The sequence below is a fragment of the Oryzias latipes genome, chromosome 22 (assembly GCF_002234675.1).
Source record: "Oryzias latipes chromosome 22, ASM223467v1".
NCBI classification, from domain to species: Eukaryota; Metazoa; Chordata; class Actinopteri; order Beloniformes; family Adrianichthyidae; genus Oryzias; species Oryzias latipes.
Window position 1 is genome coordinate 2,534,884 of NC_019880.2, and position 23,002 is coordinate 2,557,885.

General features: G+C 44.1%; 1 protein-coding gene across 1 annotated transcript; it reads right to left on the reverse strand.

Moving 5' to 3' along the window:
- Nucleotides 1-833: 833 nt before the first annotated feature.
- Nucleotides 834-22,873, reverse strand: LOC101167502 (EH domain-containing protein 4). The gene is made up of 8 exons (XM_023951405.1): nt 22,515-22,873; nt 15,997-16,173; nt 13,978-14,075; nt 8,589-8,755; nt 8,385-8,518; nt 8,194-8,305; nt 5,056-5,220; nt 834-2,714 (listed from the first exon to the last, which is right to left on the reverse strand). Exons 1-8 carry the CDS (start codon nt 22,742-22,744, stop codon nt 2,157-2,159), a joined length of 1,641 nt encoding a protein of 546 aa, XP_023807173.1. The 5' UTR covers nt 22,745-22,873; the 3' UTR covers nt 834-2,156.
- Between the last annotated feature and the right edge of the window lie 129 nt (nt 22,874-23,002).

Consider the following 23,002-nt stretch of genomic DNA (forward strand, 5'->3'; position numbering starts at 1 on the left):
ATCCTTCATGTTTGTGGACGGAAGCAGCTGCAGACACTTTGATGTCTTGATGATTGGTTTAAATCAGGGGTCTGCAACCTGAGCCTCTGGAGGCACAAGGTGACCACAAGGGGGCGCGCCTCAAATCCTTTCATCGCTTTAAAGAAAACATTCAAATAATTTGGTTAATTAGTTTTAGTTCATTGAATTTTGTGGTGTTTTATTTTCAAAATAAGCTCATCTCTTTACCTCCTGCTGCACGCAGCATATATATATATAATTGTATCATCTATAGAATTGTTCTTCACTACTATGGTCATGGTTATATTTAATAGTATTGGGAGAAAATGTATCATAATGATAGAAAACACCACGTTTGATTAGATTTTCTTGCATTTAAAACTTAAATAAATTTGCTATAGCAGGAGGATCTTATTTGACACAGGATGTGTTTTATTTTGAAAGGAGCTTGCATGTAGTGCTGCCATAAATGAAGGAAACTAAAGATTTTAATATAAAAAGAAATAATAATAAATAGGTAATTTTCAAATAAAACACTAATCAAAGTAAATATTTTAAAGCTAGATTTTATAAATGAAATTATAAAAAAGAGCAAGAAGGCTGTATTTTGGCCACTAAGAAAGGTTAAAGTTTGTTAAAGGTTGCAGATCCCTGGTTTAAACTGAAATCCCCTTATTTCATATGCATTTTTGATCAATCTGAAGACCCAATAAGAACCGGGCCCATGTGTCACGAGCGTTTAGCCTAAAATGCCTTCACCTCCAATCCATTTTTGTTTTAATTTGTCCCACGGAGGCTCCTTCAGTCACCGTCAACAAAGAGGCGCGGCAGTATTACGGCACATTTCGGCTGTTTTTATTTAACATCAGAGCATACGTCAAAAGCTGCTCCTCTTTGGAGAAGAACAACATGGAGGTGGGAACTCCTGAAGGCCTCAGTGGAAGCGTTACAAGGTCACAGTCAGGGCTGGGTTTAGAAAAATATTTTAAAGCTTTTTATTTTTATTTTTTAAGCCCAAAAACTGCAGGGTTTTTTTTTTTAAGACAGAGGTCCACAAAAAAAAAGTAAAATCCCGTGATTTAAAGTTGTAAATTTACAAGAAAAAAACTTCACAATATACTCCATATCTTTCATCTTTAGGCTCTGATAAACAGACAGCTTTGGTGTTTTTCATCATAAATCTACGACTTAAATGTCGTAAATTAAAAAAAGAAACGTGTTGGTTAACTGGCCGTAAAACTCGAATTGATTGTTTTATTAATAAAAGTTCCAGATTTCTGGAGTTTAAATCACTAGCTATAAAGTAAGTTTTTTTTTAAACTAAACAAAATTGGTTTTAAAATGTCAATTCTGGAAACAAACATAGGTATTTATTAATCAAATTAGACATGGAATCAAACTGGAAGTTGATGGATCTGCTATCCAGACCTGATCATGAAGAAATCATGACAAGATGATTCCTCACATCAAGATTCCTCAAAAAAAAAAACTTAAGATTATTTGAATATACAGACAATTCAATAGAAACTCTAACTCTGTTGTTAGAAACGTCACAGTCAGAGGCGGACTGAGGCACTGCGGCGCCACCTGCTGGCGGCGATCGACAGCGTGAAAGAATCATAAGGCAAAAGAACAGGGATTTACATCAAACAGTTGCAGTTGTGAGTCTTGCAAAAGTTCAGAAAATGCTCCACATAAAGAGATGAGAATATTTCTGCACTGGAGTCTCCATCTGCTGCTGTCACAATGTGGTCTGCGGAGGCAGACGCTTGACCTCAGGGACGCCGTCCTGCATCAAAACACCATCGGGAGCTTTCTAGTGAGGTTTGGTTTCAGGCGATTTAGATTTTTGGTTTTTTTTCTGCCTTGATTTAAATTCATTTCCAGTTTCTTCTCTAAGAAGAATCTGGAGGTTTGTTGTTTTCTGATACAGTAAAGTGAAGAATGAGAGTGTCTGTGGCATCAAACCGCCGCCGCTCTTCAGAGGCGCGAGTAGATGAGTGGGGTTTTATTTTCAGACAGAAGCACAGAAACGTCTCGGAACACGAAGGTGGTTTCTCTCTAAGCGTCCCCCTGAGTTCAGGGCTGCCTCATCACACGCCTGACTAAAACTCCTGACCTGTGGCGGCGCTCCTCCTGGCTCCGCGGGCGCCGTGTTAGTCCTCGGTGTGGTTGTAGAGGGTGTTGGCGGCGGGGTTCTTGCGGTGGGACGGAGGCACCAGGTGGTCGGGCAGCTCGCTCGGCAGCTCGTAGCCCTCCAGTTTGATCTTGATGAGGTGCTGGGCGAGGGCGAACTCGTCGTCGTCCAGCATGCCGTCCTGGTCGCAGTCGGCCAGCTTCCAGATCTTTCCCAGCACGGTGTTGGGCAGCCGGGAATTCATCATCTCCTTTTTGGCGTTGACGCCGGTGATCTTGCCGTTGACGGGCATCAGCGTGTAGAAGATCTCGTCGTAGCGGTGCTTGTCTCGACTCACGATCCAATCCTCGGCGTCCGCCCCGGCGCTGATGCCCTCGCCGTAGCCCTGACCGAAGGGCCCGTCCTGGGAGCCCTCGAAAGCCCCGCCCGACACAAAGGGTGCCGGCTGCTTAGACTCCTCCTCCCGGATCATGGCCATCAGAACGGCGATCTTGGTGGCCAGCATCTTGTCCACGGACTCGATCAGCTTCATCTTCAAAGACGGGAACTTGTGGAAGTCGTAGTGCTGCAGCATGTCCTGCAGGAAGACACGGCCACAGTTTATCCAGACACGTCATCTGCTCCAACAACCGCAACCTGACCATCAACCAACCAAAACTTCACTTCCAAGACCCGGATGGAGTCCAGCTGTGATCCTGTGTACGTCACGACTGTTTTGTCCGAACAGCTGAACGTTTTCAGCAGAGACTCGTGTCGCCGCTGGTTTCCAAAGACCACAGGAAGCGAGCGTCGCAGATGTTTTTATGAACAGAATGTGTTTCTTTCCGACCTGCAGCAGAGCGGGAGGTCTCCCCTCCTGCTGCCTACAGCTGCACGAGAAGTGCACGTGAGAGCGCACATGCTTCTCCATGCTCTGACTGAATAGGAAACAAAGCAACATTTGCAAAAGTGAAGGACAACTGATTCAAATTAAACCGATTTTCCTGCTTCCTGCTTGCTGAAGGTGGCGCTAATCACAATGAAAGCTTAAGAGAAGCAGGAAAAATGCTTGAATTATTTTCCAAATATTTACTAAAATTATATCGGAGTGCTTTTTCCGTTCAAGTGAAGCTAAATGAAGTCCTGGATTTACTGGTACGTTGTGAATTAGCGGTGTGAAGTGGTTAATTCCAATAATCCAAGTTAATCTCTAATGTCTCACATACAGAATTGTGACTTGATTGTGTTTATGGTTTAGAGACATCTACTTGAGTCTACTTGTTTGAAATTACTGAGGTTCATTTTTGAACAGAATCATAAAAACATCACAGGTACAAATATTCTGGTCTGAAAATGAGAATAAAATTCATTTATTTTAATTTTTTTAATGTTTTTTCTCTGATCTGACTCCTTTTATCAGGATTGCTTTTAACACACAAAATTTGCACACACCTAGTAAAAATTTAGTTATGTGATGACATCACAGCGGGAGAAACCATTAAAAAAAATGAACTGGGCTATAATCCCTTATGGGGATCAAAAATATTTCCAAATCAACTAAAGAAACCAAAACGCACACGTCAGGGATACTTAACAGAAGTTCTGAAATTATTATGGGATGGCCACAGGACCTATGGTGTTCCGGTTGTGAAATTTGGCAATTTTCATATTTTCTCACATGGGAAAAGCGATCTGCACAAAATTTCCCACAAACGCTGCAAGTGTATGTCTATAACCACAACTGAAGCTTTGTCGACCTCTAACCTCAGAAGAGGCTGCCATTTAACCCCCCCCCCCCCCCCAAAAAAAAGCTGGTACAGATGAACAAAACGATATAACACACAATATGAACATTTTAGGAATATGGGCGTAGTCAACAAAAAACCTCCGTTGCCAAGGAAATTCAAAAACGTAGTTATGCCGATTCTTCTAAAAATGACATAAATCTGTTCGTCAGCCTCAGGCGGCCAAAAAATTGAATGGTTGCTATGGAGATAAAGCCACCAGAAAGTGTCTTTTTTTAAGTTAGAAATTGCCACATGAAGCTCTGACCAGAGAGGGGGAGAGTTCGGGGGTGCAGCCGCCACTCAGCCAAGAAGGGCGTGTCAAAAGTGGGTGGCGAGGGCAGGCAAAACAATATCACCCGCGGCTTTGATTCATTTTTGTATTTTTTGTCAAATCATTCGACCTGCGTGCTATAAAGTCCTGGATTTAGACGAAGAGTCATAACCGACTATAAGCTGTTTTGGTTTGTTCCTTCTGGGCTTCCATATGAAGACCCAGAACAGTAAAAAATAAAACAAAGTCCCTTGTATTTGGCGGGCCACAGGAATTCTTTTAAAATTTGATTATTTCTCATTTTTTTAAACGTATGAAAATGAATTTCTGAACATGTCAGACCTCCAGAGGTCTTTGTCAGGACATCGTGTCTCCGTCAGCTGAGCTCACATCTCACCAGGGGAGGAAAGAGCTGAAACAAACACTTCAACAATAATCTCTCAGATATGAGCGAGGCCTGGCAGCTCTCAAACTCGCACACTCGAGTCTCTGCAGAGCAGCTGCAGATCCGTTTGCTCTGTCCAAACATCTTTGCATCTGAGTTCAGGGATCATCTCCCTTGGAAGAATCTGGACTGAACGGGGATTATTGATGAGCCCCTGCAGCCTGAAAACAGGATGCATGTGCTGCCTTTATTCTTTCCGGTTTTCTGGAGTTTGGTGTTGAATCATGAAAGGAGGAAAGCTTTCCTTTTTGTTCTAGTGCTTTTAATCCACCAGTGTTTGATTGGTTGTTGTAACTTGATGCTGAGCTGCGAATCGGAGCTTTGGTCAGAGTCTGACGGTCAGGAAGCTGCTGGATTTGAAGCAGGGCATTTCTCTTTTGAGTTCGACAGGTAACTCGTTTACTCATTCTGGCGGACCGGATGCCGTTTGCTTTACCTGCATCTTGTTGACGTTGGGGAAATCTCCGGCGCTGATGTGATGCTCTCTTTGCAGGATGGTGTAGATCTCTGGCAGTCTCATGATCAGCTCCTCCTTCTTCTTTTCCCGTCCGAAGAGAGTGGGCATCTCCTTCTTCAGGTAGCTGATGATGTAGGCGTGCACCTGGAGGATGACAGTAAGCATCAGGCTGGTTTCTCAGCTGTTGACCCTAAAGTCCTCTCAGCCGAAGAGTTGTTGACAGGAAGCTGCCTGAGTGAAGGTCATGACCCCGAGGAGCTGCTGAACAAGGAAGACATCTTCAAGAGAGGAAGCTAGGAATTAAAGTCCCGCTCTGATCATCTTTTGATCCATTTTCAAAACATTCCCAGTCATCTTTTAGTTATTATTATCCTGTTTTTCCGCAAAAAATAAAAAAAATCTGTCATTTTCTAGGACAGTTTCTGCAGAAATTCCCCTCTGAGTTGTGGGCGGGGCCAACGGAGAGCTCGAAGCAGGAAGCTTGCGGTCCGCCAGCGTACTTTCTATGTCACAAGTACGATCATATTCAAGTATTTTCATCTGCTCCTCATTCACAACACTTGGAGCAAAGAAATAAGCATCAGAACCTGTTAAAATCACCAAAAACGCTGATTTTCATCGGAGTGGGTCATATAAAAGTGCGTGCTGAGGAAGATTCCAATTCAAACGACGTAAATCAGCTTGTTGCAGCACTTTGTTTCTCTTCACAGAAACATCTTAGTTACTTCTTGATCTGTTTAGAACATAAAAATGATTGAAATGAGCAATAAAGCAAACTGGTTCTGCATGCAGAACTACGGTCCGGTTCCCTCCTGCAGTAACAGAACCTCAACCTGAGGTCTGTGTGACATGACTCAGGACACTGGGGGGAGGGGGGGGGGGGGGGTGCCAGAGAAGAATGAGGGCAATAGAGCCCCCTCCAGTCCTGCATACCAGGGAAAGGTATGATGGGAAATGGAAGGAAGGGAGGGGCTGCAAACAAAAGCAGTGAGGTCACCGACCCAAAGTGCAGCAGGGCAGCTTCTCACGAATGAATCCAAAGGGTTGAAGGTTTCTCCAAACAATAACTCAGAAGTGAGAGGTCAGGACCCACAGAAACCAAGAACTCTCACTTAGAAAGTTTCTTTTCTGAACAAACAGACGACAAAAAAAGAATGAAACTGATGGAAGATCTGGACAATTTCGCCGGAATCCAAAACTATGACCCAACGGCGCCGCAGAGGAAATGAAACTCGTTGTATTTGGTGTCTCAATTCTGAAATCAGGAACAAACAAACAAAAAAAAGTGCTGAGTGAGCAACGAGCTGATTGTTTCAGCTCATCCCTTCCGAAAGGCCGCAGAGCTGCGTTCACAGGCTCCCGTCAATCGCAGAAGCAGGGAAAGCACTTGAAAATGTGGTGGAAACATCAAAGTTTCTTTTGTCAAATGAGGAAAACCGTCCCGGGTGACCTTCTCCGGCCCGACGTCATTGTTTGTGAGCAGCTGGGAAACGCTTCACCAGTGGATGGATTCAAACTGCATCTCCTTCTTGAGATCTACAGAATGTGGAGTGACTCCACCCTCGCCGTGGAGCAGCAAACTCCCTGCTTGTTCATCACACGAAGCTTCAGCCTCTCCTGTTATTTTATGACGATTCCACCAGAAGCTGCCTCTTCTCTACGATCTCTCCGACAAACGTCTCTGTTTCTATGGACGTTTGAACACAAACTTATCCATTTTTAATGCTTTGAGTGTTTTTAACATGTTCTTGTAGCATTTTTCTGATGGAGGACATTCATAAAGAAAATTAAGATTAAAACTGTTTTTCTAATGGATTTCTTTATTCTAATTCTTGTGAATCAGAAGCAGATGAAAACATGCTGTTAGAAAAAAGCTTGTTACGTAAAGTCTACAACCCGTCGGCCCTGAACGCCCGGCCCGTTCCAATCTGGAAGACAAATTGGAATCTGATTCAAAAGCAGTAATGTTAGGTTGTGAGGGGCTGTAAGCAGGCAGGAAAGAGTGTGTAAATGAAAGGGATGATGGGAAAAGAGGACGGGCTTACAACACTTTTAGTCATTAGGGGTTAGGGTGGGAATTCTGGCATAGCCTAAGTCTGCAACCACACCTAAAGCTTTGTTGACCTTTAGCCTCAGAGGAGGCCACCATTTAAAAAAAAAATCACTTTTAGTATATCCTACAAATTTAAAGTCCTCCTAGGATTTTTGCCTCGTAATTTCTCGAGCATCATGGGAAAAAATTGTTGGTTTTAAAGTTTGTAGATTTAAATGGCGTTACCTTGGCGAGCTACCAAAAAATGGCGTTTCCTTGCTAGCAAATTTTTATCAGAATATTGTGAAAATGTAATACATGAATAGTTGGCTCAACCTGAAAACACACGATATGAACATTTTAGAAATATGGGCCTAATCAACAGAAAAACCTCCGTTGTCAAGGAAATTCAAAAACGTACTTATGCCGATTCTTCTAAAAATGACATAAACCTGTTCGTCAACATCAGACGACCAAAAAGTTAAATGGTTTCTATGGAGATAAAACCAACAGAAAGTCTCTTTTTTAAGTTTTAACTTTTCACATGAAGCTCTGACCAGAGGGGGGGAGTGAAGGTCGTGTAGCAGCCGCTCAGCCAGTAAGTCGTGGCAAAAAGGGGGTGGCGAGGGCAAGTAGTGCACGCAGGCCAAACAAATAATTTTTGCTAGCAGGAGAGAGGGTAAAGTGAAAGGGATGATGGGAAATGAGGGCAGGCTTACTCTGCGCCAACAGTTTTCTAATTTCTAATGAACTAGTCTGCAGAAACTACTAGAAAACAACAACGTTTTATTTTTATTTTTGGTTTAAACAGCATAACCATAACTAAAAGAACACCAGGAACACTTTGAAAATAGATCTAAAGAGGATTGGAGTGGAAATCTAATACATTTATTTGGGTATTTTGGTCTAAAAGTAGGATTTTTTTTTAAAACAGCTTTTTAAAAGGAATGAAAGCCTTTGAGATGTGGCATGAACATGACATGAACGGACGTTCTTTTGTTTCTAGATGATCAGCCTGACATTCCGGATCATTCCCAGCTTTCCTGAGTCGGCTCCAAGGACAAACACGTGACTTCCCGTCTCACCTTCGCCAGCCGCGCTCTCTTAATGAGGTCATTGAGTTTACGGAGAGCCGCGTTCCTGGGGAGACTCTGGATGTCCCGAAAGAGGTCCTGAGACTCGGCCTCGAACAGCCGCCTGCAGGGGGGAGGGGGTGAAGGAATGAATGGATGAAGGACTGGCGTGCGCATTTCTTCTGAGGTGTGTGTGCACGTACCTGTTCTCCGTGTTCTGCAGAGGTTTGGCCCAGAAGGAGCCCAGATAAACTCTCACCACCTCAGGAGTGTTGATCACCTTCCCCAGCGACCACATGAGGGCGCCATACACCCTCATCAGCTGCTGGGTGTCCACCTGAGCGCAGGTGAGACACAGGTTAGGATGTGATCCTTCCTGTGGCCTTCAGGGTTTCCAGCGTTCTCACCTGGTCGGCCTTGTTGAGGACCACCCGGATCTTGTCGTCTTGGCCCTTCAGGGCCCGGATGGCCTCCGAGAACTCGTCGGAGATGTCCAGTTTGTGGGCGTCGAACAGCAGGATGATGCGGTCCACCCGCTCACCGAACCAGCGCAGAACCTCCGCAAAGTCGTAACCTGACGAGACGCGGACAGGTGAGGGCGCCAGAGAGAAACAGGCAGGGGCATTCAAACAAATTTAATTGACGTGAACATCGAACAATTGGTTTGACTCCCAAATCCAAAGCTTGATCTTAACAGTCAAACACCCACACTCTCCTATTTGAGGCAGCACACTCTTCCCCTGTGACCAAGGGGTAGAGTGTGCTGCCAACTTTTTAAGGTTATTTTCAGTTGGAATCACACAGATCGGATAGATCTTTGAAAATAAAAAGCATCACTTTAGTGTTGAATGGATTTTCAGAATCTCAGCAGTGCTGGGCCACGCAGGCTGATGCTGGACAGATGTGAGCAGATGTTCCTCAGACTGACGAATGTGTCGCTGGTCTCTGTGAAAGACTCACAGGATACAGCCGGAGCAGCAGAGCGTATCTGGCGTGCGTAACGGGATCTGGGTGTGGTTGAAGTCGATCACAATGATCTCAGACCTGGAAGGCTTTAAACGTGAAGGACATTTCCAGAGGTTTCTACTGCTCCCCCAAAACCACAGATCCTCAATGTGAGAACATTTTAAAAAACGTACATTTTTGGCGTTTCATTCATTTTTACTCCTCAAAAAAAAGGGGAAAACCAGGTCAAAGAATTAGCACATCATGAACATTTCCACCTCAGATCTCAGCAGACTGAACAGATCCCTGCTTGATGCTTAACGTCTGTCCACTAGAAAGGAGCCCTCATGAATAAAAGAGGCTGGCTACTCAGCAGCCACGCCCCCCCCCGCCGCCATGCTTCAGGTTACAGTGGTGACGGCGAGCAGCCATGGAGGAGGAGGAGGGGGGTGAAGGTAAACACATGTAAAACTCCTGTGAGGTTGAGTGAAGGAAATTCATCTGATGTGAGCTGATCTCCAACACGCCGAGTTTCCACTTCCTGTGAGGGAAACGCCTGCGTCCAAAAACACTGCGTCCACTGTCTTCACCTCAACCTTGACACGACCTGAAATACACACCGAGTTCCCTGAAAACCCAAACAGAAAGGCTAAAAAAAGAACCTTTAATCTTTAACTTTAACCGGACCACTGAGGAGGAAAAAAGAAAAAAAAAGTAATCTCTATTTCTATTAAAAAAGTTTGACATCACAGTCACTGTCTTATCGCAGTTTTTAAATTAGAAGAAGTAGCAGGTCAAGGGTTCAATTCCCTGGTTGGGTTCCTGTCTGGTAAATCAAGCATCAAGGGTTGGACTTTAAATCCCAAACTGCAGATCTAAACTTGCTTATGGCAAAGGTGGAGAACACATCCAGAGGTGGAGAACACATCCAGAGGTGGAGAACACATCCAGCAGTATGGAGACTGAACACACCGCCCTGCTGGTTTTTTGGTCAGCTTCAGGCATTCATCACCAGGGCTGTAGATTCTCTAATCTTGTTCCTGCCACGTTTCTCACGCGAGTTTGTGTTAACAGGAGCTGCTTGGTGAGATGCTACTTCATCATCTACACACAGGCTTCAGCTTTAACTGATGATAAGTTTGAGGAGATGAAGAATAACGCAGAACCACAGGTGTTCCAGAGATCCACATAGAAGGATTGGAGGATCTGAGAGCCAGCTGCAGAGAAACCAGGACCACAGTCCACAGCTGAGAGATGCCTTCATTTTCTGCAGTTTGTGTGTCACCGAGGCCCTCAACCAATCAGAGTGCTCTCAAAACCGTCTTAGATCAAGGTTTAGAGAGCGGTGGTGCAGTGGTAGGGCGCTCGACCAATGATCGTGAGATTGCAGGTTCTATTCCCGCCCTGCACCCCCATGAGTCGAAGTGTCCTTGGGCAAGACACTGAACCCCACCTTGCCTCTGGTGTGTGTGTGACTGGGCGAATGGGTCTGTGACTGTAAAGCGCTTTGGGCCTTGAAGAAGGCGATATATAAGTATACGCCATTTACCATATTACAAAGAAAGAACGAGGAACCGTGGTTCTCCTGCTGGAAGGTTGAGGAGGATTTTTCTAGAAAACCCAGAGCTGCAGGTGTTTACTGTCAAGAAAAAACACATTTCATTCACTGTATTGCACTGTTGTTGTTTTTTTAAAGGAACTTTATTGTTCCAAGTTTTCTTACATTCCTTCTATTGGTTGAATAATTCTCTAAAACAGCTGCAACAGCGGGTAATATTCCAGGACTCTGCAGGTCACTTTGAAAGGAAAGCAGTGAAGGACGTTCATGTTTGCTCCACACTCTCTGAGACTCCACCCTGTGACTACAGCAGGTCTGCCTGAACATTTTGGACCGGCGCCTGGAGGGCAAACAGCAGCTCCACCCAGCCGACGAGCCACACTCCACATGCAAGTCAAACAGGCAGCAGGAAGGTTTCCATGACCCGTGCAACAGAGTGCGCAACCATCTCCCCAAGATCCGGATCTCCTGCAGACTCTGAACGATGCTTGAGCATGTGCCAATGACCCAGCATCCAACAACACAGTACACCGTGGGAAAAATCCCAATTTTGATCCAGAAAACTTTGCGCACAGTAAATGACTGCAGCCTTTTAGACTAACGGGTCACAGAGGACCCCGAGCACAGCGGCATCTTTTGCAACCCCGTCTTCTGCAGCAACCTGAGCTCAGCCTTTAACTGTTTCCAGATGGAGGGAGAGCTGCCATTTCCCCTGCTGTCACTCCATCCATCCACCTAAGCCTCCGCCCGCTCAGCTGATGCTGTCATGGCTCCAGAATGAGTCACTGGGATCAGCAGGGGGAAAAAAAAGAGGTGGAGCTGCAGAAGCTGCTGCATCGCCGTCGTGTTGGGAGGAAAACCGGTTCAGTTAGGGTTGCTGAATTTCAGATCCTAAAATTTCCAAACGTAACCAAAACACGCGTGTCATGGGATGGCCAAGAAAATATTTGTTTGAGTGATCTTCACAAAATTTGACACACATGCCAAAAGGTCTGCAACCACAACTCTAGCTTTTTTGACCTTTGACCCTGAGTGGGGGCAGCTATCTTTAAATAAAAGAGAAAAACTCCCCTGTAGTCCCTTCTACATATTAAAACTCTTCCTAGGGATTTTTGATTTATCACATTTGAACTCATTGAGCATCAATATGTTGGTTTGTAGAAGTTGTAAATTTTGAAAGGCGTTACCGTGGAGAGCCCGCCAAAGTGGCGTTTCCCTGTCGCCTGCTCATTTTTCACCCAAATAGTGTGAAAATATTATACATGAATCTCTGGATCAAGCTGAATGAAGTGACATAACATACAATGTGAACATATTAGGAATCTGGGTGGGGTCAAAAAAAACAACCTCTGTTGCCGTGGAAATCTAAAAATTTACTTTTGCCGATTGTTCAAAAAATGACACAGACGTGTTCGTCACCCCCAGGCGACCAAAACAGTAAATGGTTGCTATGGGGATAAAACCAACAGAAAAGCAACCATCAGGGCCACTTAGCCAGTGAGGGGGGGGGCAAAGGAGGGCCAGCAAGGGTGTGGGAGGGCTGCTTTTAATTTTATTTTCATTTGAGAGATTTGGTCAATTAGAAAAAGGATATTAATATCGCTAAAATGAAATGAATGCAGGAACCGACAGGAGCCACAGTTCGTCATGAGGAGTCCATTCGGTCACATTTTTACCTACTACCTACTATATTTCAGGAGCCAATTCAGAGAGAAAAGTTAGGAAACCTCTGCTGCTCCTGCCAAAGCTGTCACTGTTTGCTGCTCCTGCATCTGCTGAAAGGAGAGTCGGAGCGGATAGCTGGAAGCCGGGTCACAGAACGAGGAAGCCTCTCTGACAGTTGGTTCCTGTCTTTGAGGTTTCAGATCTGCATTTGCGGTTTGGAGACTCACACCACTGATTCATGACAGGAAACAGCAGGAGTTTCCGGTTGGAGGAGGAGGACCCCTCTGCAGTCAACGTGCTGAAAAAGTTTGTGTCACTGGAACAGACGTCTGCATTCGGAGGTTTTTTTTTCTCAGGCTGGGAACTAAAAAAACAACAACCCTGCAGCGTTTAAGGCTGAAGGTCCATTGCAGGTTCTGGAGTCAGCCTCACCGCGCCTTCAGCTCTGGAAGCTTATGTTGTGTTTGATGTTACAACAAAAAGATGTGGCAATGCCCCTTTAGGAGCTTGCTCAATGCTTAAAACCAGACAGGGGGTGTTTACTCTGCTTTCTGAGAGAAACTTGGTTACCAGAGAATTCCGTTTATGGCTCAATAACGGCGGCGCTGATCCGGAACATCGGCTGGACTTTTTACCTGCCGACTGACCGTCAACAAACTGACGAAATGAGGCTTTTTCTGACAGAAATCTTTCATGTTCAGACATCAGTAGCTTCACACGTTTCATTCATGAAGGTTGCCGGAGCCTTTCACTGATCTATTTTTACCTAAACTACTGATCCATCTCATTCTGCAAAAGGGAAAACCACAAACCAGAAAGGAACTTCAATGTGTTTTTAAACTGTGAGTTCAGGAAGAGAACCCGCAAACGCACAACGAGATCACGTAAAGTCCACAACGAGAAGCAAGGATTCGAAGCGCTACCCTTCTGGCTTTGAAGGGACGCCACTGTGCAGAGTTAAGGCCAAAGCTTGTCACAGAAGTTTCTGTGTTACTTCACTGGTTATTGAAAGACCCCCCTCCAATAAAAAAATGTGTTTCTGGTGTTTTTAACATGGTCTTGCTGCATTTTTCTGATGATGGAGGACTTTTTATGAAGAAAATTAAGAATTAAGTTGCATTTCTGAGTCTTCCTGTTTTTAAAAAAATGTTGTTTAAAAAAATATCCTATTTGTGAAGTAGAAAATACGCTCCCTGCCTGACAATATCAGCAACAGGGAGGGGAAGGGAGCCAACAGTCCCTCTCAAAATGCAGAGCTCAATGTTTACATGAACTCCTGACCCTCTGCAGAAACTATGTCCTAGAAAACAATAAAAAAAAACGTTTTGGCTAAAAAAAACAACAACCTATTATTAGAATTAAAAAGACGACTAGGAAAGTTTGGAAAATAGATCAATAGATTATCAGAGTGGGTCTTTAAGATAGCAACTTGTAATCTGATTACTTAGAATAATATAACTGTGTGCATGTGTGTAACCGTGCTGAAATACTGGAATCATTTTTAATTCATGAAAGAGCCTATACTGGAACCATTTAGAAAGAAAAATGTTGATCCGTTTTAGTATTTCAGACTGTGAAACCACAACTTGACACACAAACACACAAACACAAACACATAGACACTGTACCTCTGCTGATTCGCTGCTTTTCTCCCGACAAAATTCCAGGTGTGTCGATGATGCTGATGCTCTGAAGGACCTGATTGGGCATCTGAGAGCAGATGAACCTGCAGACAGAGAAAGCTGTTGAACAGCTCTGCAGCTGACATGCTCAACTGACACGTTTGTTGTGACACAAATGTCGAAGTCTTGAACATTTATTTCACACAAAACAATTCTTAAAATGCAAATGTTTCTCTTTTTGTACCAACAATGCAAATGTATTCTCTGTAGAGGACATTTCTAAACCTGAATATCTCTCACCCACGGCATACTTCTAAACTATAGATATTGGTGGATTTAAAACAAAAAATATTGTTATTTTTTTCTCTGGTATAGTCAGGAGGATGTATTTTAGAATTATTAGCAAGGATTTAAATTGGAATTCTTAAGAGGAAACACTTTTAGAAACCTTTCGCATCTACAGATGAATCTGGAGAAGTCGGCAAAAGTTACGCAAAAGTTGAAGAAAGATGTCTGCCTCTGTGTGGGTCAAAGGTCATGACAAAATGTTGCAGCTTTATGCTGTGGCGTAGAGAAGAAATGCTCATCTTCTGATGGTTGCCATAGTGATATTAAAGCACTAATGAATTTTCTTCTTTTATTTTAGATTATTTTCCCCCCCAGTTCTGTCCAAAGATCTTTGCAGTGATTATAAAAGAGAACAAACAAGCAGCATTACAAACAGACACAACTCTTCCACTTCGGGTGATCTACGCTTTGGGGGGGCAAATCTTCTGAGTTCTGCTGAAAATATCTCTGGACTTCCCGCGGAGATAAAGTTAGATAGCCGCTTTAATAAATCCTCTCATGCGTCGGAGTCTCGACTCTGGCGGCGGGAAATAACAAACCCGCCGTGCTGACAGCTGCTGACGCACGCGCACTTCCTCCTGGAAATAATAACTTATTGTGGAGCTCGCTGTTGCTTCAGGAGAAGATGGAGCTCCTACACGGAGGAGTTCTTCGCTCCAAGATGGAGCGTCTCCCGCTTTCGTTTCCTCCCCGGACAGAGGAAGCGTGTCCAGAGCTAATTTTAGGCTCTGGAGGCGGCAGCTCTCGGCGTGTGGCGCTCTGAGCGCGTCTGTCTGTCATTTCGGGGCGACGGGTCACTTCCCAGGTTGAGTGTTTGGAGGATGCAGTGACAGGAGCGGGAGGTGCACACACACAAAGGTGATGAGGCCACCTTTCCGACCAACAACAGCTCATCTGGGGACAAAACAAACCTTTACTTTTACCAGCAGGAGTGACGCTGACCTCTGACCCAAACCTGCTGTTTCCAGGAGGTGCTGCCAAGGTCCAAAACCAGAAGACCTTCTGCTTTCTGGTCCTGATCATCTATTGCAGTTTGGACTCATTGAGCATGCTCAGAGTCAGTCAAGCAACTCAAAGTCTTTCAAAGCCTCTTGAACCTCCTGTGCCGTCTCAGTTTGATCACTTTCTTCTGGACTGAATGCTCTTTCACGTTCACACCGCCCACTGCAACGTGCGTTCAAGTGGCCACTTCCAACGAAAAGCAAACGCACGAAAATGCGTGTTTCGGCCTTCAAACATGTTTTTCATTTTTGGGCTCTCTGTGTAACACATGAACCCAGGTCAAACGTTGACCAGCTGGGATTTGGTAGTGATGCACAGATGGCATCCCTTTTAATTCAGGGAAGTGCCAACTCTTTGAAAATTTACGAGAAATCAACAACAGAGGTTTGTGGAACTATATGACTTATAAAAAAATGTTTTTTTTTTAAATAGCCTGGAGCAAATTACGCACTAAGCCTCTTCCAAATGTAGGTGGCTGACGTGCGCTAGAAAACAGTCGAAAAAGAAAAGAGCGTAGCTCTAGAATGTAATGATGCAGGAAGGTGACACATCTTTATCTCCATGGAAACAACTGAACTCCAGAGTTACAGGCTCAGCGTTTTTCTCTAAATCTTTTCTTTCTAAGCACCAGGCTTTGACCAGGCGCCTAAATTAAGTCAGCATGAGGGTGTTTACCTGTTGAGGAAGGCGTTCCCAAAGGCGTTGAGCTTCCTAAACGGTTTCTTGGAGTCCACCACAAGAGCGTTGCCGGGGACGACGCCTTCGTTTTCCCCATACATCACAGCGATGAAGCCATCGGTGGTTGGCTCCGGACCAATCCGCATCCCGGGGAAATCCTGTTCCAACAGGTACCTAGGGCAAAGATGGAGACATTTGACTCACTTTTTTTGCATATATTCTTTTGCCTTTGCCGGTCACGTTCTGCGTTTAGAGTTCCAGCTTCCTCTTAGCAGAGAGACCTGTCATTGTTTTTGTCGTATAATAAAGTGGAAAGTTTCTGTTTGTTTTTTCAAACACAGCTGACAAACTGTAGAGAACAGCTGACTGCAGAGGATCAAGGTCATCTTCACCTTCATCGGTGACCTTGTCAACAACTCAAAGTCCAGAAGGAAACAGAGGAAGGATGGTCGCTGCTGTCTGTTCCTTCCAGGACAGACGGATTTCAAAGAGGATGCAAAACTAGCCGGAGGCAGCCTGCAGCTGCAGATTTCAGTTACTGTCACCCCACCCAGAACTTCGTCACTTCCGTCTTCCTTCAAATTCCTTTCCAAGTTTAAGAAAAAAAATCAGCATGCTATGACTGAAGCAACCTTTTATTTTTGTCTTTTACTATTGAATTTATTGACAAATTCATCAACAAACAAGGAGAAATCTCTTGTGGAGGTAGTGTCATGATATGGGGACGGTGGGGGCTCACAGATCCGCACATCTGTCCAACACTGAGGACAAGTTATTTTAAACCAAATCATGACTTTGATGCTTTTGGTCCACGACACCGAAAATATCCACAAACCATTCTGCACACCAGGACCACACAAGAACCGCAGGTAACCGTGACTATTGGAATGGGTAAAATCCTCGACTGTACAAGAGAACTGGACTGAGTGACCCCTCCCCCTGGCAATCCAAACAGGAAGTACCTGCTGGCTCCAAGAAGCCAAAATCCCCATAGACGTCTATACAGAAATAAACAGCTGTTACTCAGAATAACCACTTTACCTGCTACCTTTTTTTAAAACGTGTTCTTGATCATCTCTGATTTCTTTTATTTATATTTTTCTGTAGTACAAGTTGTAAACTGACCAATCAGATGACTCAGTAAAAGTAGGAGGAGCCTGCTGGCCCCCACATCCAACTTTCAAGACATTTGATTGACAGATTTAATTTAGTTTTGTTAGTCTTACAAACACAAAACTAATAAAGCAACGACCGGCGTTGCTATGGCCCACAGGGGCTACCCGCCACGCCCTCGCTGCCCCCTTTAGGCCCGCCCTCACTGTCTGAGTGGCTGCTACTCTCACTCTCCCCTCCTGCCCCTGCCACTTTGATCGGAACTGCAATTTCTTTGTTTTTTCTGAACTGCAGCTGTTCTGTTGGTTTCATCTCCATAGCAACCATTTCCATTTTTAGTCAACTGGAGGTGACAAAGGGGTGTATGTCAATTTTAGAAAAAACGTCAAAAGTCAAGTTTGGGATTTCCTTGGCAACGGAGGTTTTTTGTTAACCACGCCCACATTCCTGATATATTTACATAGTATGTTATATTATTTTGTTCAGCTTGAGTTAGGGATTCCTGTATAACATTTTCACAATATTCCGGGAAAAAAGATGTGAGCAACAGGAGAACGCCACTTTTGCGAGCTCGCCGGGCTTACGCCGTTGAAAATCGACAAACTTTATTTCCAACATTTTTTCCCGCCCAAGTAGCTTCCCAATGACGCTCGAGGAGTTAGGAGGCGATAAATCGGAATCCTCAGGAGGAGTTTGAACGTTTAGAAAATGTTAAAGTTTTTTTTTTTTAATTCAAGATAATGCAAACTTTTCCCGATGTTAAACATCATTAAGAATGTGTTACAACAGAATAAGTTGACAGATCCCGCCCACAGTCGCTGAACATAAGCAGTGGTTTAAGATTGTATTTTGCACACAGTGTGGAGTTTTGTGTTTGGTATTTTGTATGTGCATCATTTGTTAATAAAGTTTATATAAAAAAACGATGTTAAAGGAAGCACAAAAAAGCATTGATTTTTCAAAATAAAAGTATTCAAGTAAAGGTTAAAAATATTTCTTTTAGGATTACAATTTTTGCAACTACAGTAAATGTAGGTTCTTACTAACCACCTCTGTTACTGAGATGGTCCTAAGGGGACAAGCACATGTGCACATCCTGCACATGTGCACGTTTTTAGCAGGTACGGTCCCTCTGCAGCGGGTTTAATGCAAACTGCTTTCAGGTCAGGACTAATCGCCGTGTTTGTTGCCAAAACCTGTGGATGTTTGTAGTGAAGACGCACAAGCCTTTGATGAAGATGGGAAATGTGACCACGAACTGCACCTCTCTTTTTGCTTCATCTTCACAGACGTGACGCTTTTTATGACGCAGCTCTGGTGAGAGGCGAGTCCCTCAAGACCAATGTTTGCTGTCAACAAGACTTCACAAGTGCGTTCTGGGAAATGTAGGAGATTTGGACTTTGTGGGAACATTTCTGGAAGGAAACCTTCTCCAACGTCAGAGAGGAATTAAACTTTTTTAATGTTCCTGCAGAAGCTGTGAAGATTCACAACATCAACCCAGACCACAGAAACCGTGAAGGTCAGCTTCGTGGTGCAGAGTTTTTAGATCTTTATTGAGTTTCAGGAGGAGGGGGAGCTCACACAAAGCAACTGAGGAGCTCATCAGAGGAGATGGAAACTTCTGAACCACACGATCAAAGCATACCGAGACGCCGTTTCTGCAAGCTAGCCTCTAGTGATGTCATCACAAAGTTTGGACTCTTAGAATATCCCAGGTTCACACCTCTGATGCAGCACAGAACCATTAATGGATTTCTGGATTTTTAAAGTTCATTTAAATCCAGAAAAACAACAGAGGAAGCTTAATTAAACAAGCTGAAAGGAGGAGGATCAGTGTGGCCTCCTGAAGGCTGAGCTGAGCCTGTGCAGGTCACAGCCTGCCTCTTCCTCTTCCTCTGCCAGAGGGAGAAAACCTGCCCCACAACTCTGCATGGAAACTGACTCACTGAGGCTGCTCGCCTTCTGCCAGGAAAGCATCCTCTGCAGTTTAAACACCACCGATCAGCAGATTCACAAAGTGCTGCTTCATTCATCCATCCACCTGTCCTCAGCTCAGGTGAGAGGCGACAGTGGACGAAGGTCACAGAGTGAAAACTACGCGCTCACACAAACAGACGCCAAAAGGTTCACACGTAAAAAACAAAACAAAAAAAGCTTATACTAAATACATAAATCGGATTTTTGGGCGTCTTCATAAAACCACATTTGGGGTGGACTGGGGCGGGTGTGGGGGGCACATCCGCGCCCGGATGGGCAGCGGGAACATCTGGGCAGGAAACATCAAAGCTGTACGTAAAAGACCGGAGTGAACTCGGGACTCAAACGCATTTCCGTCATCAGCACATTCTTTGCGTCTCTGTAGCTGATGCGCAGCTCTGCGCAGACACAGCGCAGACACAGCACCAGCCGTTTGACGCCGTCTCAGGGAGAAAAACAGGCGGATCCGGGGGGAGCCAAGGAACTCAGAGAACCTTTGACACCTCAGGGACACATTTCCACATGTTTCATCATCTCTTCAGCAAACGTGCAGAGCAAAAAGACGGTCAGCGAGCTGCAAGTCCAGCAGCCAGATCCGTCTGCCTCCTTTCCAAACGTCGGAGTCGAGCCTGGCAGGCGGCTGGAGGCGGAGCTCCAGGCTGCTTTCATGTCTGAGGGTTACATTTGTTCTGAGTTTGCATGTCAGCTGCAGCTTTCCCTCACGGACAGACCTGTGAGGAGACTCCATTTAAGAGCCTGGAGGACCAGCAGGTGTTCAGGCTGTGGTGAGGACGACCACGACACCTACGACCACGCCATCACACCTCCAGAAGAACCACCCGGGCCTGAGCTTTGGTTTCCATAGACCTTAAAGTTTGACTTCTTCTGTAGACGTTCTCCACCATTTTTAAATAATGCAAGGCATCAACAATAAAGTAAAAAAACAAAAGAGACCCAAATAAAAGTGGAAATAAAACTAAAGTTACTGTTTGGGTTGTCAAAGTTACAATGTTACAATGAGCAAGTCCAGGGATTTAGAATGAGAAAAAATGGCAAAGTTCTGAAAATTGATTTTATTTTGAAAAATAAAACATTGTATGCATTTTTTTCTATTTTATTATTTTACAAAATATTTAATTAAAAAACCTCTAATTACCATAAAGCCCCCTCGTTAAAAAAATTAAGTTGTGTTCATTTTTTCAATAAGTTTATCATTTATGCCGCATTTCAGACGTGTTTTCCTCTTGGAAACAAAATACAGACAAAAAACAAACACAAAGGACATTTTTTTGTCAAACTCAAAATATTTTTTTTAAACCTTTATATCCAAACTTATTTCATTGCTAAAACATATATCAGACATTTATCATTTCTGAACTTTATTTTCATCTTCTTTTTTGTTTCTTAAATTATTTGTTTTTATGATAATTTTCTACTAAATGGTGAATTGGTGAATTTGTCTGCAGAATTTGTCTGCAGATGGCACAACACTTCACAGCTTTTCAGAATAAAACTCACTGAATAAAGCAAATTCAGATGATGAATTTCATGCGCAGAAACATTGTTTTGGGTATAAATCCTTTTGAAGGAGTCATGTATTAGACCTCTGTTGGTGCTGACCACTCCCCCTTGAACCGCACAGCCAGGAAATACTTGATTTTTTTTTAACATCTGGTTGATTCTGCTCTTCAAATACTTCAATGTTTGACATTTTTCTCTCTTGGATCCTTTAAAGTTTCACTCAAATCTGGTTTAAATGTGCCTCTTAAATCATTTAAATAAAGTTTTTCTGTTGTTTTCTCTCAACGTTTTGTTGTCAGTAAAACTCTTATTTTAATATTTTGCTGTGACTCGAGTTCTCCGAAAGGACAGCCCGTCTAAATCTCAAGGTCAGCGTTGAAACTGCAACGTTTCTTTCAGAAAAGGTGTTGCTCAAAGATAACTGTGTGGATCAGGGGTGGAGTGGTTGCACCGTTGGTTGATTTGATGGCCGATGGAGAAAAGCTGTTGCTAAGGTTCAAATCTAAAGTGTCGAAACCAAAAGAGATGCAAAAAGCATTAAAAGTGGAAGGAAAAAGCGTCATTATTTCTCTTTTTGTTTTTAAAAAAGTAACATTTCAATGATTTTATTAAAAAAAAAGTTTTCAATACTCAGAAGTTGGAGCAACTAATTTATCAAACAATAGCACTTGTTGAGATGCTGGATTTGACATGTTTGTGTTAGCAAAAAGTACTCCAAGTGTACTACAAGTATACTTAAGAGTGAATACTTGAAGTTTACTTTTTTATACTATCTATAGTCCCCGTAAACTTGACTAAAAAGATCAAATTTAGTCGGACGAAGGATTCAGTTATTACACTTCCTACACTACACTAGTATTACTTGCTATACTTATACTCAATAATACTTGGAGACCCACTCTGATCATGTTTAGATCTACTTTGAAAGCGTCCCCAGAGGTCTTTCAATTATGATTTTGCCGTTTTTAGCCAAAATCAAAAAATCTGTGTTGTGGAGTAAGCATGCCTTCATTTCCCATCATCCCTTTGCTTACGCACTCTCCTGCTAGATTACAGCCCCTCTCACAACTCCAACCTAATGTTACTAGGACTGCAAAAATACTGAGCAATACCGGAGCTACAGTTAAGATTCCACCTCAGATGAGGAAAACAGAGACGTTCGTGGATCTATTTGTCTGCAAGTGGATGCATCAGGATGGGGCGGAGCAAGGAGCTTGAGGCCCCGCCCAGCGTATTTTCTATGTCACAAATATTCCACACAATGATCTGAAATAAGAAATACTCAAAAATGAAACATTTGTCCAAATTTTCTTGATATATGTCCTCCAACACGTTAAAAAAAAATTTTTTCAATGTGATCGGTCTATAATGTGCACAAATACGGCAGATAATTGTTATGGTATTTTTGTTGAATCACAAATATTTGTAATATTGTTAGATGTAAAATTGGACTTCAAAAGAGCTGTGGTGTAAACCGGATGAGATAAGATGTGTGAGGGTTTGTTGACCCAAAAAAGTGATTGAAAGTAGATAAATGGAGCAGCCATGAGGTCATGCTGTGGTTCCTGTGAGAACTGCAGGCCACATGAGGAAAGCAGACAAGGTGATGTCATGTTATTTCAACACCACAGAACTCTGGCACAGAGCATGCCAGGAATAGTCCTATGGTGCAGGGACACACATGTTCATGCAGCTACAGTGACGACATAGTCATGACCTTCATGTCTCTGACCCCAAACCTGATCTCAATCAGCTGATAAATGCGTTTAGCCTTGACCTAGAATTTTACTCCCAACTAAAAATTCTAAAAGGTCACCAGGCTCTCCAAAGGTCAGTGATTCTGCAAGAACACTGGCTCTCTACTCGGACTTGTTGATTTGGCCTAGTTGGAGAGGTCCTACCTGATGAAGGTGGTCTTCCCGGTGGAGTACTGGCCCACCAGCAGCACCATGGGCTTGCTCTGGAAGTCCGCGGGCTCCAACGCCGGCGAGTGGAAGTCATGGAAGAGGTATGTCTCCTCCAGCGGCAGCAGCTTCTTGCTGTAGAGCGTCTGCAGCCCCTCCGTCACGGTCTGGTACATCTCTCCCTCCTTGTTGTGGCTGCCGTGCTCCTGCTTCACCCAGCTGAACATTGTGACGCCGCGCGCTCCAGAGCTCGAGCCCAACTTCCCGTTTTTCTCGGCGTGTACGCGTGCGCCCGTGTGGGATGGCTGACTCCGCGCGCTCTGAGTCTGGCCGTCGTCGCTGAGGTGGTGTACCTGCGGGCACCGCCCTTCCCGGTGACGCTGCGCTTCCTCCGCAGTCAGTCACCACCGGCGCGCCCCGCGGGAGCAGTCCACGGCCACTGCCGCGCCCAGGGCCCCGGGCTGCAGGTCTGCGGGAGCCGAAGG

Coding starts and splice junctions, on each gene's coding strand:
- LOC101167502 (XM_023951405.1), bottom strand. CDS start 22,744: ATGTTCAGCTGGGTGAAGCAGGAGCACGGCAGCCACAACAAGGAGGGA. Junction 14,076..15,996: donor GGGAACGCCTTCCTCAACAG/GTAAACACCCTC, acceptor CTCTGTCTGCAG/GTTCATCTGCTCTCAGATGC. Junction 8,306..8,384: donor CTGCAGAACACGGAGAACAG/GTACGTGCACAC, acceptor TCCCCCCTGCAG/GCGGCTGTTCGAGGCCGAGT.